The 18,111-nt window shown below is 41.9% G+C and overlaps 1 protein-coding gene across 2 annotated transcripts in view; it reads right to left on the bottom strand.

Annotated features, from left to right (window-relative positions):
- LOC122876116 (neurogenic locus notch homolog protein 1-like) overlaps nt 1-16,196 on the bottom strand; it is a 47,554-nt gene extending 31,358 nt beyond the window's left edge. Inside the window, exons 1-4 of one of the 2 annotated variants that reach the window (XM_044196041.1) lie at nt 15,842-16,196; nt 15,007-15,088; nt 1,321-1,583; nt 814-1,152 (exon numbers count right to left, since the gene is read on the bottom strand). In XM_044196041.1, the coding sequence (XP_044051976.1) occupies nt 814-1,152; nt 1,321-1,583; nt 15,007-15,088; nt 15,842-15,899 (742 nt within the window). In that variant the 5' untranslated portion in view covers nt 15,900-16,196. The remainder of the gene's footprint in view (nt 1-813; nt 1,153-1,320; nt 1,584-15,006; nt 15,089-15,841) is intronic. The other variant, XM_044196040.1, reaches the window with a different exon arrangement.
- Between the last annotated feature and the right edge of the window lie 1,915 nt (nt 16,197-18,111).

Here is an 18,111-nt window from a genome sequence, read left to right as displayed (position 1 = left end):
TGTCCCGTATTTTTGTACACACCCTACACTAATGCATACACTACATTTTCACATGCTTGGAATGACATGAGAAATAATAAAACCAAAAGAGTTTCGGGACATAGCGGAGAAGTATCAAATCAGAATTTTCGGTGTGTTTTGTGTACTTTTATTCGATCGTGCTGTGTTTAGAGTCATCGTGATAGTTAGCTACGCCGTGCCATTCTCCAAGATTAACAAGTTCTCTGAGGATGTATGCAGAAGACCCGCCCCCTCCGCACTTACAAGCGTGTGTGTGAGTGTGTGTGAGAGGGAAACTTAACCAATAACTATGTCTATTTCTTGCAGACTTATTTATTATTATGTCTATTTCTATTCTATTAGTACTTCTTCTCCTGTGTGGCGTGACAGTGAGCAGCTGGAACAAAGAGTTTCCCCTCGGGGATCAATAAAGTATTTCTAACCCACTTGGTGGACATTAATCTGCCAAAGTCTAGGCTACCCCATCCTTTATGAGAGGTTCTGGACTGAAGGTTAAAATTAGATTTATTTTATAATGCCTACAAATACTCAGAGGAGGTTAAATATAAGCGAATGGTGCAACACAGCTAATAAGCTACAATAGCTTCCTCCATGTTGGACTCTCCTGCTCGCCGTTCCCTTAATGGCGCAACGTTGCGGGTCGAAGTTCACCAAAGTTGAACTTCACACAGATGAAACGCTTGTGTGACCAGCTCTTAAAGCGACGCAACAGCAGATCATCACATCAACAAAGCCTTTTAAACCTCCTCTAATGTAGCTTCCTAACCATGAAGTTAAGTGTAATGCTTCTACCTGGCACACAGGAGCATTCATAGCTGGTCTCTCCCTTCTGGATGCAGGTGCCTCCATTATGGCACGGTGATGGGTTGCAGGGCAGGTAGCGGCTCTCGCAGTGCTTGCCCGTGTACTCCTGCGGGCACTGGCATCGGTAGCCGCCGACATCATTGATGCACGCCCCACCGTTCTTGCAGGGCGACGGGTTCGCATCGCACTCGTTAACGTCCTGTTTGCAGGTCTTTCCGGAGAAGAAGGGCGTGCAGGTACAGATGTAGTGGGACTCAATGGCGGAGCACTGGCCGCCGTTGGCACACGGGTTTGAGGCACAGGGGTCGGCTTGTTGGCACAGTTTACCTGAGGGCACGGAGAAAGTATGTTCTAGTATAGGCAGAAGAAATGCTGAAGGGGTTAAATTATCTAGTAATTCACAAGAAAAAAAACAAAGATTAGAGGCAGTTCTGTATGTACCAACGCCCAAGTTAGAAACCACTGCTCTACTGTCATAATACTGCTGTGTGTTACCTGACCATCCAGGCGGGCAGCGGCACTTGTACGTCTGGAGACTCTCAAGCTCGCAGGTGCCTCCGTTGCGACACGGCGAGCTGATACACACGTTGTTGATGGGCGTCAGGCAGCGGCGGTCGGTGTAGCCCAGCCTGCAGGTGCAGCTGTAGTCCACCGTGCTCCCCCTGGACACGACACGACACGAGCCGCCGTTCATGCATGGCGAGGAGACGCACGGGTCAGGAAACTGGCACCTGCTCCCCAAGTATCCGTCCTGGCACCTGAGAAAACACAGGTAGAGATGTCAGAAACGTTTTTAGCAGCCATTGACAGGTGAGGAATGTGAAGCTTGTATCAGTGAGGAAGATAAATAACTTCTGCAGACTGTGATTTGCGTCTATCTCAACTTTGTTCCTCATTTACAGCCTCTCTTTTATTATATCTGAGATTTGAGGTATGGTATTTAGTATTTCCCCCAGAATATTCTCCTTTACATAGTGGAAACACTAAAATAACTAAAAAAATATTGTGCAGCTACTGTATTCAAGCCAGGGTGACCCACCTCACTTATTCAATACCTCAATACCTGATTTTTCTACAAAACCAAGTTTGCTGAATGTTCAATTCATTGGTTCATGGAATCAGGTAGGGATTATTTCAATACTATGGAAATGCACAGTTAAACCTCTCTAAAGATTGATAGCATGTCAATCTTTATAGATTCTTATACACATGCTGTTAATTGCTATTATTCACTATTAAAAAAGAACTGAGGTTGCATTAAACATCTGATCCACTTCCTGTTTACACAGCAAACAAATACGAATATGCATATTTTGAAAGAATAGGGAAAAAACAGTAATTGGGTTAAAATAAGCTTAGCTCACCATTTAACATACCTTTAAACTGTACACAAAGACAAAAATAAGGCATTTATAAATTTTACTCATAAAAGATATGATCTAAAATTCATATCATGACATATTGTCACCTTTTTCTCGATAACGCTAAATTATTAAGTATTGTAAATCAGTGCATGACACTTTCTTTCTCATCCTGGCTTACTTTTTATAGGTTTGTCTGGATTGACTAGTTGGTTGGCAGCTGTTAGATATCAACTGCGATAAGAGTAACTTTAGATCAGAAAGAAAATCGTATTGTCGGTAATTTGATAAACTCAATTTATTGTCCAGCCCTGCTCTGAGTAGATAGGTAAAATATCAAAATTCTCTGAAAATCTAGCTACCCTTTTCAGTAATTACTTATCAAACAAAGGATTATGAAAAAAAAAAACATATCACGAATAAGAACAATTTACTAATGATTTGCAAGATTTATTGGTCTACTAATAAATGTCCATTCTGTATTTATTTTCCTCTTTTAAAATTAGCATTACAAAGAGTGGAATTTGTCAAAAGGAATTCCCAAACACTATTTACATCCATCCAATCTTTTTTCAGCTCAGCATTGATTGAGGAGTTCACAAGGGTAAGACAACACTTCAGACCAGCAAGGGTCATCCCTTTGTGGTCTACTGTGCTTATAAATCAGCTGCTTGGTAACAGCCTTCCCCAATAGGACTAAAGATAGTCCTGTCCTGCTGTTTTTACAACACGGCAACACGGCCAACTACGTGCGAAACTATGCTTTATACGGGACGTTCTTCTGTCTACCGTCACTCCCCGTGAACAATGTGTTCCATGCTGTAAAACAGAGGGAGGAGGGGGACAGACTCCTGTGATGTTTGTCACAGGTTGTGTCTGAGTCATAAACACCGCTTGGACCCCAGCGAAGAGCGAGAAAGAGCGAGAGAGAAAGAGACAGAGAGGGAGAGAGACAGAGAGAGACAGAGAGAGAGACAGAGAGAGATGCAGATCACAGGGACACATTCACACACATATTACAATGAGAGAAGTTGAAGGGTCTCCCCTGAGGATACGCATGGCTCAACAAAGGGGCCACACACACACAGAGCATGCACACACTCATACCTACACAGTGCAGTCTTTTACACAAACACACACACACATACACACAGAGGAAGATTATGCATGAAGATTACGCACAGGACCTTGTACGTTTACAATTGCATGCATATTCACACACAGTACTGTAGGTGATGGTCAGTCAAGTGAAACTGTGCAGCTTTGAAACTAGAACTCAAATGATACAACCAACAATTTGAATATCTGTTGGTCTAACAGTCCAAAAACAGTACATTTTTCCATACTATAACAAAAGAGTATTGAGGTCCAATTCCCAGCCCTTTATGCAGCTCTATTTGACACCAAAACCAACCACCTCAGACCTGCTACATTAGACTCTCCCTACCGCCACATTCATCACCTTCAGAGATTCAATACTGTTGTCAACAGCGCTGGGTGGCCATGGAGGCTTGGTCATTACAAAAACAAAGCATCTACTCAATAGCGCCGGAGAAGAGAACAAAAACAATTCTGCAGTATTTGGAATTCTTGTTCCTAATTCTTCCTTTCCAAAATTCAAGACACAAGAAAAGCAGCCATCATGGCACCCTTCAGCAGCTCTCAGGGCTGAAATGTGCCCACTTTGACCCTTTTGTCAGCACTCATTCATCCTGAGGACAAGGCAGCATCTATGGCAGTGTTTGAGCTGCAAGCCAACATTATGGGAACTTCAAAGCACCGTGCCACCACCTCAATGCTTGTTATTCTTCCCTCCCCAGAGAGGACTTGCTCCAGCACCAGACAACAGATGGGAAGAGGATGAAACGGAAGACACTGTGGCACAACTTCTGTAAGAAACATGAAAGATTTTTGAAGTGAATTCCTATGCAGCGGAAAATTACACTGGGAATGTCTAAAAATCTAAATTTCTAAGGCTTTGTTGTTTTTTTCTATCAGTGCAGTGTGCAGCTCTTTTGTCTGATTCTTGCCTTTTGTTGTTTTTTTTTTTCGGCACAAACTTTCTCACTGAATACTGTTGTGTTTTACTCTCACGCAGAAACAATATTGTGCATAAAACATCCTGCCGACATCAAAGCGGCCTTCCCACAACATTAAAACCCGCCGTCACTCTCAAATACCTGACCAGAGCCAGTAAGTCTGTTAGCCCTGAGGGGCTGGCAGGACCATGTCCCCAAACATTCCCAGGGGGTCCAGTGCGTATATGTGTGTGTGAGTATGTGTGTGTGTGTGTGTGTGTAAATGGGGACCGAGCCGTGGACCCTCTGTAGGACCAGGCGTGTGTTTAGACAGGGTCTCCCTCTCAGGGGATTAGGCAGCCTTAGGACTGTGGTAAGGAAAAGAAAACATCACATGCTAGGCTGCCCGCTGCATAAACAGTAGTAGTGAGTGGTGGCATGTCACCACGTAGAGAGCGGGGAGTGCTACCTTGGCTGAGTGTCATTTAGCCTGGGATCATTGCAGCATTAAGGTCAAACAAGCAGTGGTGTCAGAAGCCGAAAGTCAAATCGGTTACACGCAAATAAAAAAAATCTCAGGCGGTCTCACACAATCTCACACAGTCAAGTCAATTATTAAGTAATTAGTTATTAGTAATGATATAGCCCAAACTAATTTGCCTCAAAGCGCTTTACAAACTGTAACATATGACACCCTCTATCATTAGACCCTTCACTTAGACAAGGAAAAAGTCCCCCCCAAAACACTTTAACAATAGTAACATAGATATAGTAGGTGTTCTCTTTAAGGACAAGACAACTAAGAAAGAAACAAAGACATTTTAATCCGATGAAACAGTCTGAAAGGCAAACCAAGCAGTCACGAATGAACCAGAAAGTTAAGAATCCAGTTTTCATGTCGCTCAGAACTGTCACATATTGTCTTTGCATACAATCCTGATTTAATGAGATGATCGTTACTTTGAAATGTAATATTTTGTCTTATTACTGTAGTTGCTGTGATAGTGAACCTGTACTATTGGCAACTTTGCAGCCTGTTGTTGTTCCAAAGGGCAATAAAGGGTGACGCACAAGAAATGTAAACTTCAACATCCAGGATCAATATATGCCCTGGATACTGACCACACTGGCTATCCACCAGACATGACCAATCCACATTAAACACAGTTTCTTCATCACTGACTTTATAAAATCCTGTTTTTGTTACATTCATTCAGTCAGTTTTGAGCACTACATTAATTCCTTGAGTCATACTAATGAGATGGGATCAGATGGGTACTCCCTTGATATATATGCTAAATTGAGTTATCGAAATCGGTATCGGGAGAGAAAAAGTTGGATCTGTGCATCAATACTTTACCAGAAATCATGTAACATGACTGCAGTAAATTGCACATAGCATGCTAATGTTGACCACTCCAGCTGATCTGTGATGATTCATAAAGGGAACCTCAATAAAAAATAGTGGAAAACTTTGTGCTGTTTAGGAAACAATATTCTACTAATATGATGCAAATGACACCAGAATTTCACTTGGCCACAAAAGATTAATCTACAACAATATGTATCATGTTTTTCAAATAGTGCTTCTCCAAACATGGTTACAAACATGGTTCTCTGTTGCTGTTCCACTTTCTGATTTAATCTGACACAGCAGAAGGATCTTTACATTAAAACTTTGTGGTGCTGGAAATTCTTCCACATCATTTCTGAGCATCCATATCCAGTCGTGTGTGTGTGTGCGTGTGTGCGTGTGTGTGTGTGTGTGTGTGCGTGCGTGTGAGTGGAGAGAAGCAGCAGAGCTGGCTGTTAGAAGGCCAGTCTAGTTAAGTCCCAGCGGTGGCGGGTGCTGAGGTCGTGAGGCGCCACACGAGCTCGCTGGAAAAAGGCCGCAGGGAGCAGGTGCGCATGTTAATGAGGAGACAGCAGCTGCTGCCCCGGCCATTCACCCCCTCCTCCCCCTCACCTCCTACATCCCCTATCCCACCACGCTGCCTCCTTCCTCTCCATGGCACCCCATCCTACTACTGTCCTCATGCCTAGACAGAGACAGGGGCCATGCTCTACAAAAAAAAAAAAGCTTTGCTGAATTAGCTGAAGAATTAGCCTGAATTTGACATTTTGAGGGTTGCTCAGGGCAGAAAAGAGGATCTATCTATAATGGAACATTTAATGAAGATATAAATTGCAGTTAAAAATGATAACTGAATATATTTCAAGAATCAAGCTGACTGGTCTTGAAAACATTGTCAGATCTTTACTTTAGACTCAACACTAATTTAAAAGGACATCTTGAGTTGGACATTTTTTACAGTGTTGGTATCTGAATGCCGCCCCCCCCCCACACGCACACACACTACTTAGCAGAGAAATGAAGAGCGAGAGAGGAGGAGAAAAGAGAGGGAGAGAGAGCGAAGGATGAGTGGGCCCATTGTTTTTCCTCCCCATTCAGAGTTGACCACAGGCCGAGACGTATTCAGCTGTTACACCTCCTCTTTCCTCTCCTTCTCCTCCTCTCTTCCCGCTCTGTCTCCGAAAAAATCTTTCTCTGAATCTTCATTCATTATATATGGCTCATCCCTGAATTTTCCCCTCTTTTTCTCATTATTGGTTTCACTTCCTCTGTTCAAAGCAGTATGGTTGCTGGCATCCTCTCGCTCCCTGTGTGCACCTTCTCTCCCTCCAAACCCCCTCCCCCCTCCTTCTCCTACACCCCCATTTCTTTTCATTTGAAGACACCACATTAGGATTTATAAGTCTCAACTGACTACTGCTCACTCCCCCAAAACGTTCTTCCAAGTTACTCCAGGCTGCTCTGCAACTTTTTAGTGGTCTGCGATGTTTGAGGCCAAGCGTAAGGCACAAGAAAAGCTTAAAATCCAAAACACACACAAGCAGTGTGACAAACAAAGGAGTCTGAAAGAAAGGAAATTGGAACTGGTTTAGTTGGGTTTTCGAGGGGAGAAAGACAGAAAGGGGTTGCCAGTTCAGAAGGAATTTTGGTGTTTACTCCAAAGAGTCTCCTGTCCTGATTCTTAACCTGAGGCTCGCTGGCAGCCTCACTTTATGGTTCCTCGAAAAAACTCACACCAGCTTTAAATCCTGGCATCTGCCCTCGCAAAACAGCCCAGCGTCTCACACCAAGGCCTAAAAGACAAACAGCTAGAGCCCCTGCACCCTTACCTCGGAGCATGTGGACGCACTATCCAAACACACTCTGGCTGAGGTGCTAGCAGTAAGTCAACTGTCGCACACGCTAGGCAAAGAATGGTAACAGTTTGCTCTTTAACTTGGCAGGAGCGCGTCAAATTCACGCTCAGCACAAAACAGCTTTTACAGGCATCAAGCTTAACTGCCTCAATGAGAGCACGAAGGAATAAAATGGGGGGGGGGGTAAAACAAAAGATATTCAACGACTCTTTTATGGAGTCTTGGCTGTATTCAAAACAAACAGAGCAAAGCAGCTGCTTCAACAAGAGAAATCTGCTGGCCTGGCGAGCGGGATAATCTCAACAGCAGCAGGTAAACTGGTCTGCTGGAAAGGTAAATAAAGAAGACATGAAAAGAGGGGCACAAATCAGAAGCTGAGCAAATATCAGGTGTTTGGGAGGTATCGTATAACTGCAGGACAGCAGTGGAATTATCTCGGCGGTAAGGCCGATACTGTTATTATCTTTTCTGTCATCCCTGCCCAGTAGCCCTCATTGTTCTCCTCTGCGCTCAATTCTTCTTCTTTTGCTGCCGCAGTAGCCCGTGGCAACAGGTCTGCGACACTGATGGGATGCATAACAGGGCCGAGCGGAGGCTCGAGCCTGCAGCAGATGTTGTGGTGACATCTGACCCTTGGCCAGGCGTCATACTAAAGGGGCTTTCCTCAGTGTCGGGCCAATCTGCCATCTGCCGTCTTTCTGAGGTCACACACAGATGGGGACAGTGGCTTTGAACGTAATATGAAGGCTACACATGTGCACTGTATACAAATAAAAACCTAGAATGAGAACACAGATTTTGAATCTCTATCCATTTTAAGGAGCTTAGTGAATTAGGTTGTGCATTTATTCAATTATCGTGCCACGTAAAGCTTTGTGGGAGACAGAATCAGTGTCTGGTTCCATTTCTGTAAATGGCATAATTAGGATTATTTTAGGATGATTCTTTGTTTGTCCATCTTTTTATAGATTTGAACAAAAAAAAAAAAAACAGAATATAACTTGTGTTTAGGCTGCTAGTTAAAGAGAATATCTGGCATATTACAACTTGGATCATATTTTAGTAGATTTGGAAATCATTTCTGTCGTTTATGATAACACTGTACTCGCCAAAGTAAATGCTGAAGTCTGGGAACACAGTGACGTCTTCACACGTGACGTCTGATATGGCAACAAACATGAACGATCAGACAAGTCTACAGTTGTAACCAGATAATCTAAACCCCTTTATTTGGAAATAAAACTGAAAGTGAAAGCACCCAAAATGTCAGAAAGTATATTGAAGTCATTTTTTCAAATAGAAAATGAAACAATCATTGGTTTCAGCTTCCTTATCTTCTATCCTTGTGAGGGTATGCTGTTTTTTTTCTGTTTTATATAATTGTAAATTCATTATCTTTTGGGTTTTTGAGTTAGTCAGACAACAAAAAGCTATTGAAGACGTCATCTTGAGCTTTAGGAAATTCTAATGGGCATTTTTCACTATTTTCAGACATTTTATAGACCAAATAATCAATTGATTATGGAGAAAATAATCTGCATGTTAATCGAAGTCAGTCAGTAAAGTGTAATGGATTTTTACAACAGACAATTTTGGTAATACTTTTTTTTGCTTTTGCTTTCACTTCTCAGACTTCATTTTAACACTGTTGCCAAGCTCCCAGATCTCAGAGAGGATGGCCTAAAAGATGTAAATAAGACACAAGTTGTAATAAACCAGAGTTATGCTTTGAGACAGCTCTTTAAAATTGTTTTACTTAAATCTTTCTCTCAGGTTTCTCCTTCAGGGACTAGGAGCTTTCAGCCAGGAGTCAATGTGTGTTAGTGAAGCATGTTGGTACCTCTGCCCCCCCCCTCACCTCTCCTGTCTCCCCACCACCAGTTCTCATTTCCTGGTTTGGTTCTGTGCCTGGGCTAAGTCCCCTTTAGTCTTGTCTGATCTGTTTTAAAACCCTGCCCAAGGGGGGCCTCTCTCCGCTCCTTTCCGCCACACTCCCCTCTTCCACTAAAACCAAAGCTGGCACAAGAAACATGGTTGTTGTGGAACTGAAACCAAAGTTACCACCAAATCCCCGCTGGCTACGGAAATTACAGGGGAAACGCTGCCCCTCACTCCTTCTCCTTACATCCATCCTTCTTTTCCTTCCCCTCTAATCGTACGGGAGAGCTGACCTGGCCGGCCCACATCTGGCAGCCTTCATTAGAGACCCTGTTTATTTGGGAGCACTATGGACACAGCCCATGGGAACGAGCCAGCTCCCCCAGGGACCAACCACTGTGTGTTTATGTGTGTGTGTGTGTGTGCATATCTTTAGGGTCATAGCAGCTCTAATGACTTCTGCCACTGCCTACTTTACGAGGCTGGGAACCACTTAAAGGCTTTTCGGGTGTCTGAAGGTGTAGCTGACAGTGCAACCGGACACTAACGTTGTTACTGTACACGGCGACTTCAAGGTTTGAGCCAGAGAATGCCAAAATGTCCCATCACTGCATCCTCCCTGCGCCCAATTGTCCCCCACAAATCAACACCAGAATTAGGCTGTTAGTGGGCTTTTTATTTTTAGATATTATATGCTGTATATACATTTATTTTGCGAGTTAGCCAAACTCCAAAATGAACTGTTGGGTGTTAAACATTAACTGGTAAATGTGCCTCGCAAGCCAGTGTCTGTTCGCTTGACCAAAGTTGTTTTTAGTGGGTGAAATGCCACTCCAACCCAAGTAGCCATTTTTTTTAGCCTACATTTGTTTACATTTTAGCAAATTGGCACCATAGTATGCCGAATCGACTATTATCACTTTCTTTTTGCAATGTACCCGTGGATGTACAGACAACTATCACTGGATTACTTTAACACTGAAGAAAACTTAAAAACATGATGATTCTCAGGCAAGTTCTGGAGTTGTAAGGAGCGTCTTTTTCTTCTATAATTCAGTGAGGGTCCTCCTCCGACGAGAAGGAGTATGACATTTGACTCAAATTCACCTCATGCAGTATCTTTGCCTCCTAGTTTGAAAACCTCTTTTCGTGTAATCAAAAACAATACTAGGTATGTGTGTCTAAAATAATATGTCTAATATCAATTCTAGCACTCACTGTTGTCACAGTGTAGTTCATTGTCCCTTTTGAATGGAGCAGTGACCCCCTAGAAAAGTTCTAGCTCAATCCTGGCTCAAACACTGCGACTGTGTGTGTGTGGACTCTGGATAAGTGTTGTAGCTTATAAGCCTTGAGGAAACTGTAATTTTTTCCGCTGTGTAACAGACACCGTGATTGGTATCAGCCTTACAATCTGCATTGCTGCTTAACCGAACAAACTGCTGTTTCACCTCAAAGGCATCACACTACATTCTCCTAAATATCCTGTGAGCGAGCGTGCATCAGACAGTGAGTGACTGAAGGCTAAAAGCACACCTGGCAGACAAAGTCGATGTGTTCCTGTGTGGAGCTGAATGGGCAAAGCCACAAGTAATCATGGGTATTATGGAGCATGCTGATGTGTGGGTGAGTGCACGTCCCGCTTAGTTGTTATACTATAACCCACAGACAGGTGGTCTAGCTGAAAGAAGAAGAAAAAAAAAAAAAAGAAATGAGGAAGTGTGGTTTGGAGTATGCCCAGTGTCTTTGTCTCACACACACACACATGCTGACTGTCAGTCCTCTCAGCCTGTGATCAAAGTTTATGTGATTTGGCTTGGCATATGCCAACCAGGGAGGCTCAAATATCACTAATCCTCTGTGCTGAGGTTCCCCACCACCAAGTCACTTCATTCAGCCAGAACACTCTGACGATCAGCCCTCTCACCAGCCAGACTCTTGCCAAAGGGAACCCAACACCGGCGGCGGCGGCCATATAAAAGCCTTGTGCTGTGTGTTTCTCGTTGTGCGATATAAACCTTTTCTTCCCTCGGGCCACTCTGAGGCTGCCTTGGAGGTGTAGAGGGGGAGAGTTAAGATAGACTCGTCTGACCGGAGCAAACAGAGGTGCCATTAAGGAATCCCCAGAACCGGAGAGACAAGGGCTCATTTTCATTGAAGGTGATGCATACTGTAGCAGTCGCTGCACATACCAGCACGGAATTAAAGACTGTTTGTTATCTAATGCAAACACAGAACAATCTGAAATCCTGATTAAAGTTCTCACATTTTTAGAACTTAAAAGTCTGCCATCCACACTGAAATCCCCCAAAATGTTACGCATGTTCAAACAATTCAACACATCAGTCAGATTATTATTATGTTTTATACCCATGTCAACAAAAAAGAAGCATACGTCAGTGACAATGATGATTGTCATCATTTGCAATCGGCTACACAAAAGTACAAAATAAGCACTCACAGAAAGAGTCAGAGGTGATGGAAAGTTGGTAAGCACAGGTATTTTAGCAGTGTTTAGGAGAACAATATGTATTTGTAGCATAAAGTATTGAAAGCTGTCAAGCATCAAATGTCAGCAATTAATGCATGGCCAGATTCTCAGTCTTGTTTACTTATCTACTGATCGTAGATCATTTTAAAGTGTATTTTACTAGTTCCTGTATAGCTGCTTCTGTAAAGACAACAGTAAATACTGAAACATATATAAATTTGGATTATTTTGTTCAATGAAAAAAGGATTATGCAGAAAAACATCTTATTACTCTAACTACGGTATTGAAAAAACATATATTGTATAGTATTATGGTGTCTGTAATGGAGCTCAGGGATCCTGTTAATCCTGCACGAATATAAAAAAAATCAAATGCTAGTTTATTAAGCTCCTGTACAACTTAACTGAATGATTACCAAAAGTACAAGCAGCTCAGGCCTTTGTATCCAACAGGACAACAACCAAATCATATGTCACTATTGACAAACTAGAGGAATTTCTGTGGTATGCGTGAATCCTTCCCGTCTGGCCTCCATTCAAACTCCAGTCCTTCGTCTACTCCAAGAACCTAAATCCTAAAAACTCCTCATCACGTGACTCTCTGCAATCAACAGGCTGTCAGAAATCTGCTGTATTATTCATCACGCTGACTAACTGATGATGAAGGTATGTGATCTCTCTGCAGCATCCCCGGTGCAGAGAGGCTCTGCTGCGAGCTGCTTTGATTCTGGCCATTGTGCCACTGGAATCTGGGAGTTATTTTTCCTGGTCTGGATTGGCTCGGCTCTGTCACTGCTCTCTCCTGCTGCCAGAGCCTCTACAGTAAATGAGAGGCCTCCTCGAAGCTCTTTGGAGATAAACTTCAGTCGCTGCCAGTCACTGGGCCAGGCAGGCCAGATATGAGGAGGAGATGGTATTTATGGTATGGCATGTCAAGGAGGCATCTCTGTCAGACTATATAAGACCGAAGCATCCAAGGCCACTTACTTGACCTCGACATAACACTTGAGTTCAAGAGCGGCGGCTTTTTGATTGAGGTGAAACCAAAATCGCCATTCTGTTAAGAATGAAGTGAGGCGCAGGAAAAAATATCTATATATCAATTAACCCTTTACTGCATTAGTCAAATAATACACTTGGAACTGTCAGACCTTTAACATCTTTCTTTGAGTTACTGCAACAAAAAAACCTCACACTAAGCTTCAGACAGGATCCACCTGGTTGCAATTATTTCTTACTGTCCTGATACTGTAAATTGTGCTGCGTCAATGCACTTGCTATGGAGGTCATGCTATGGTCGATCTTGGAGAATGCTAGCAGGAATTTCACGTAAAAGGAGTGACATTCGCAAACCTGGAGTATTCAGCCTGTGAAAACGGTTGTATAATGTCTGTTATGGTTCTGATAAAATAATCCTAGGGGTGTCATCAGGGTTATCTTGGCTTGAGCTTGTGATGTCCCCCAAACTGGGGTCATCGAGTTTGATCCTACCAGCAATATGTTTAGTCTGACTAATGCAAACTGAAATTCTGGATATTACAGGCTCATTCTATTTTTTAATCTGTCTCTCACCAAGCTCCCCAGTTTTATGGAAGTGCAACACTTCATAGATGAATTACCCCTTAAGTCATGTAACACTAAGCACTTAGCTTCCTCTGACAATGTTAGAATTCACATGCTGCGTCTCAAATTGAAGAACAAAAATCATCACTTTGACTTTTTAAGAGTAAACTCAAAAGAGTTACCTTTCAGAAGAGATCAGGTTCATGAGAGCATCAAGAACAATAACTTTTTTATTTCAGGTATGTCAGGTGTGGGCTTGTGCACAAAGATGGCGGTGCTTGTTAATGGGTTACAAAGTTAAGATACAGTAACTCCAGCAGGGCAAAATACACAAGGAACAATCAAACACTTAAGCTAAGCCTAGAATCATTAAAATTATCCATTTTATTTTTATTATTTAATCTGCCAATTATTTTTTCAACTAATCAATTAATTGCGTAGTCTATAAAATGGTGAAGAAATACCCATCATTATTATTATTATTATCAAAATAGTTGCAGATTCTGTTCATCAGCTAATCGCTTCAGCTTCAAGTTTCTGCTATGAACACACAGTGGCAACAAACACAATACGAGAGCAATGTTTTAAACACACACACACACACACACACACAAAGGATGTCACAAACTGAGCCTTGTGTGCCCGCTCAAACCTTTTCAAACCTGCAAGGATGTCCATCTCCATGTTTAATTGGAGAAGTCTGAGGAGGAGGACAGTGCAGGGGCACAATGATGGTTTTGTGGCCCAATGAGCAGGTGGGGGGGGCAGATGGAGAGATGAATAACACAACCAGACCAAATTAAGATGTGGCGGGAGGCCAAGATGGCTGCCTGGGTCTTGCAGTCTTGGAGCTGTGACCCGGTCAGCCCAATCATTTGCCTGGTCACCAAGCTGTACGACAGTAAGATGACACTGGCTGGTGCTGCTCATGCCAGGATGGAAATAGAGCCAAGAGCAAAGTAGGCTATTGTTGTAAGAAAAAAAAAGGAGTTCTGGGCAGAGCTGAAGCTTACTGGTTTACATGTGGACTGAAAATAATCTCCAAATACAAAACTCAGAAGACCAAATGCAGAACTTTTCTCCATTTTTTAGCGGGTTAAAAAACATCTACCCTATGCCATCTGTCCAGGGGAATGAGAGAGAGAGCACTGAGGGCCATTGAGGAGGGGACAAAATCCCAGGAGAGAGGAGGGGGTGGTAGAAGGACAGGGTCTGAGGGTCTCTCTGGGAAGCCTCACCCAGATTAGTCACACAGAATTAATCGCAGCAGAGAACAATGGTCGCCGAGCTTCTGGCAACCCCAGCTGTCGCTCCGTGAAAGAAAAGAAAAGCAAGATTTAGGGCTGCGAGAGTATGGCTGCAGAGGGGAGAGTGTGGTGGCAGCAACACACACACACACACACACACACTCTCTCACAGTGACCCCTGTCCTCATCAATGTCCAGTCATTTCTGTCTGAGCTCTCTGACCATTTGCCTCCCAGAAATAGCAACACTGGTGCAACACTGGTGCGAGCGCTCGCCCCTTTAGAGCCCTCACATGTCAACCAAAAATCTGAGTCATCGCAAACTCCACAATCACACATTTCTCACAAACCTTCTCTGCAGGTATTCCTCACCATTTATTGGTTAAATAGAGAACCACAGGTGTAAAAACTTACTTGCACTCTCCATTGCCGTCTGGAGTTCCTTCACACCTCCCCTGGTTCAAACACGACTCCGTGGACGTGGAGCATCTTAGACCTGCGAATGGAAAGTTTTAATACACCTGCACTTTGCTAAAACTTTGAAGAACTTTTAAGCAGGTCTGGTACCTGTCAGTTATTACAATATAAGGAGCATTCCAGGTGATACAGGAAATATTTGTTTTCCTCAAGAGAATAATAAATAGCACAGGTATTACTCCATAAATGTGACTCTTGCCTCTTGCCACCTCAAAGTGCAGCTTTAGTGGTGAACAGGGACTTGACACTGGTTTGGCAGCTGCAGGGTCCTCTCTGCAGCTGTCCCAAAAAAGAATGTGTCATTTGGGGAGTAACACAGCTTTGCAAAATATAGAAAAAATAAAAACACAGCTCTGAATCCAAACTGCAAGGGCATGCGTTTACACACTAGTGAGAAAAAGTTGAGTGTTTGCTGGACTAGTGAGCAACAGCTGCCTGGGCAAAAAAAAAAAAAAATGCATTCATTGATCCAGTTTGCAAGACAAGGAGAGCAGCTGGGGAAAAGATACGTTTAGGATAATGCCAACAGGTGCATGAAATCATACAAATTAACTTGATGAATGTTAATTAACAGTAAACTTCGGAAACCTGCAGGTTGAGTCAAAAAAAGCTGCTATACTTCAGTTTCAATCCATCAATTTAAAACCACTGAATGCAACAAGTTAAAATCAAACTCTACTATGAGATTTAAGGCGTAAAAAGGTACAAAACTACATTTTCTTATATTACTGAGGCAGAAAACTACTCAGAGAGAATCCCCCCCGCCACTCACCTCGTGTTAGTGCTATCAGCGACAACAAGAAAGTTAGTTTCACAAAGAAAATATGCATTCCTTCTGGTTTAAAATGGTTGTACAAATCCACGTGGGTTTTTTCATAGATCCGATATTGTGTCTTCCTCTCCGTTAGATTAAAAAAAAAAAAAACAATACAAGAAAAACACAAACGGCTTTCAGTTCATCCTTGAGTAGCTCCACGCAGAGAAAGTAAAGCGCAGTCTGTGAACTCCGAGCTATGGGATGTTGTCACTCCAGATCCCGGGTTAGAAATGACTTGAGGGACGCACTTCTCCATTCGCCGCTCCGCACGGAGGGGCGTTATTCTTCCACACACACGCACACACACACACACACACACACACACACACACACAGCTGGATCGCAGACAGGCACAAGCTGTACAACTTGATGAATAGATAGTACCAAAGTTTCGGGGGTTTTTTGGGGGTTTTTTTTTGTGTTTTATTTCCCGGGCGTTTTCCCACGTAGTGATTGGTTAATTAACAAGTCTGACTCATTAGTCCAGCAATTAGTCTGCGCCATCACACACTTACCATCAGTGGTGGAAGAAGTACTCAGATCCTTTACTTAAGTAAAAGTAGAAATAACATTTCACATAGTCTTAAAATACTCCATTGCAAGTAAAAGTCCTGAATTCAAAATGTTACTTAAGTACAGAAGTATCATCAACAAAATGTACTTAAAGTATCAAAAGTACACATTATGCAGAATGGCTTCTTCACAGTGTTATATTATTATATAATATAATATTATTCTGATTTTATCACTAAGGAATACATGTAAGAGCATTTTAATGTAGTTCGTTAATGTGGAGCCAATTTTAATACTTTGTACACTACTGGGTACATTAGTAGTATAGTACTGTATTATATATCCTATAGGCATATCATATGTTTTTTATGTAAAAAGTAACTAGGAACTATAAGTTTCAAATAAATAGTGTAGTAAAATACTTCCCTTTGAAATGTAGTGGAGTAGCATAAAATGGAAATGAAGTACAAGTATGTCAAAACTGTACTGAAGTAAAATGTACTTAGTTACATTACACCACTGCTTATCATGTAACGGCTTAATAAGTTCGTTTTTAGGGTTTGCTTCTTTAAGCTAAGATTGTGAACAATAAGTCATTAAATCATAAGAGCACGGAAGTTCATTCTGATGCTTGAAAAAAAGCACAGTATTTACACAGTAAATAAAACCGTTTGCTTTGACTTTCGTGGTTGATTTGGTTTACTTTGGTTGTATTTTATGCTAATCTGACATTAGGCTATGCTAAATAATGGATTATGTTAAGTGTTTAGCACTTATCTCAGCTTTTAAAATGGATGAGGAACGGTTTGTTAAGACTAAATAATAATACTAATAATAGAAATACAGCAAATTAAACCAGTTACAGTATGAGACAGCAGGTACTTTACCTGCAGTTCAGGTGAGCTTTCAGTGTGCATGTGGGTCATCTTAAAGTTGGTGCGCAGAGGTGGAATGTAGCTAAGTACATTTACTCAAATACTGTACTAAGTACAATTTTGAGGTTCTTTATTTGAGTGTTTACATTTTATTATTTGGAGGTAAATATGGTACTTTTTACTCCAATACATTTATTTGAAAGTTTTAGTTACGAGTAACTTTGCAGATTTAGCTTATTAATACATAATATGAACAACTAATAAATGATGATATAATATCAGAAGTTAAGCTACCCAGCAGTATATAAAGTAATTGAAATTAGCTCCACCTTTACCAGCTGCAACATTAAAGTGATTTAAACATTGACGCATCAATAACCCAAAAAGAAGGGACAGGAACCCCAGTTAAGAAGTTAGTAGTAGGAAGTTAGAAGTCAAAAGTTACTGCTCTTATGTTTCAGTAAATATACATTTATCACATTTTGGGAGTCACCCCCCTCCGTCGCCCTGAAGTAGTCACACATTATGGCCTAAATAGCCCCAATTCCATCCTATATTAACTTACATAATTTTATTTTTAACTATCAATCAAACTAACAGTTAATACTGACACTAGTATTTTTAATTTCATGCAGTACAAAAATGTTACTTTTATCCACAAGTTGAGTTTACCAGTTAATTTCAGATGAGCGCCAACTTTCTCTGTAAATCAATGTCAAAGACTCTGTGACAGTTGTCTAATTGCTGTTTGAGAGAATTATATTCTGGGGAAAACACTGTATTCTTGCAAGAAGATTTTTGCATGAAGAGTCACAATTCCAGCAAACCAAACTGGCC

Source organism: Siniperca chuatsi, linkage group LG5, assembly GCF_020085105.1.
Source record: "Siniperca chuatsi isolate FFG_IHB_CAS linkage group LG5, ASM2008510v1, whole genome shotgun sequence".
NCBI classification, from domain to species: Eukaryota; Metazoa; Chordata; class Actinopteri; order Centrarchiformes; family Sinipercidae; genus Siniperca; species Siniperca chuatsi.
This window is presented reverse-complemented; position numbering and strand designations above follow the sequence as displayed.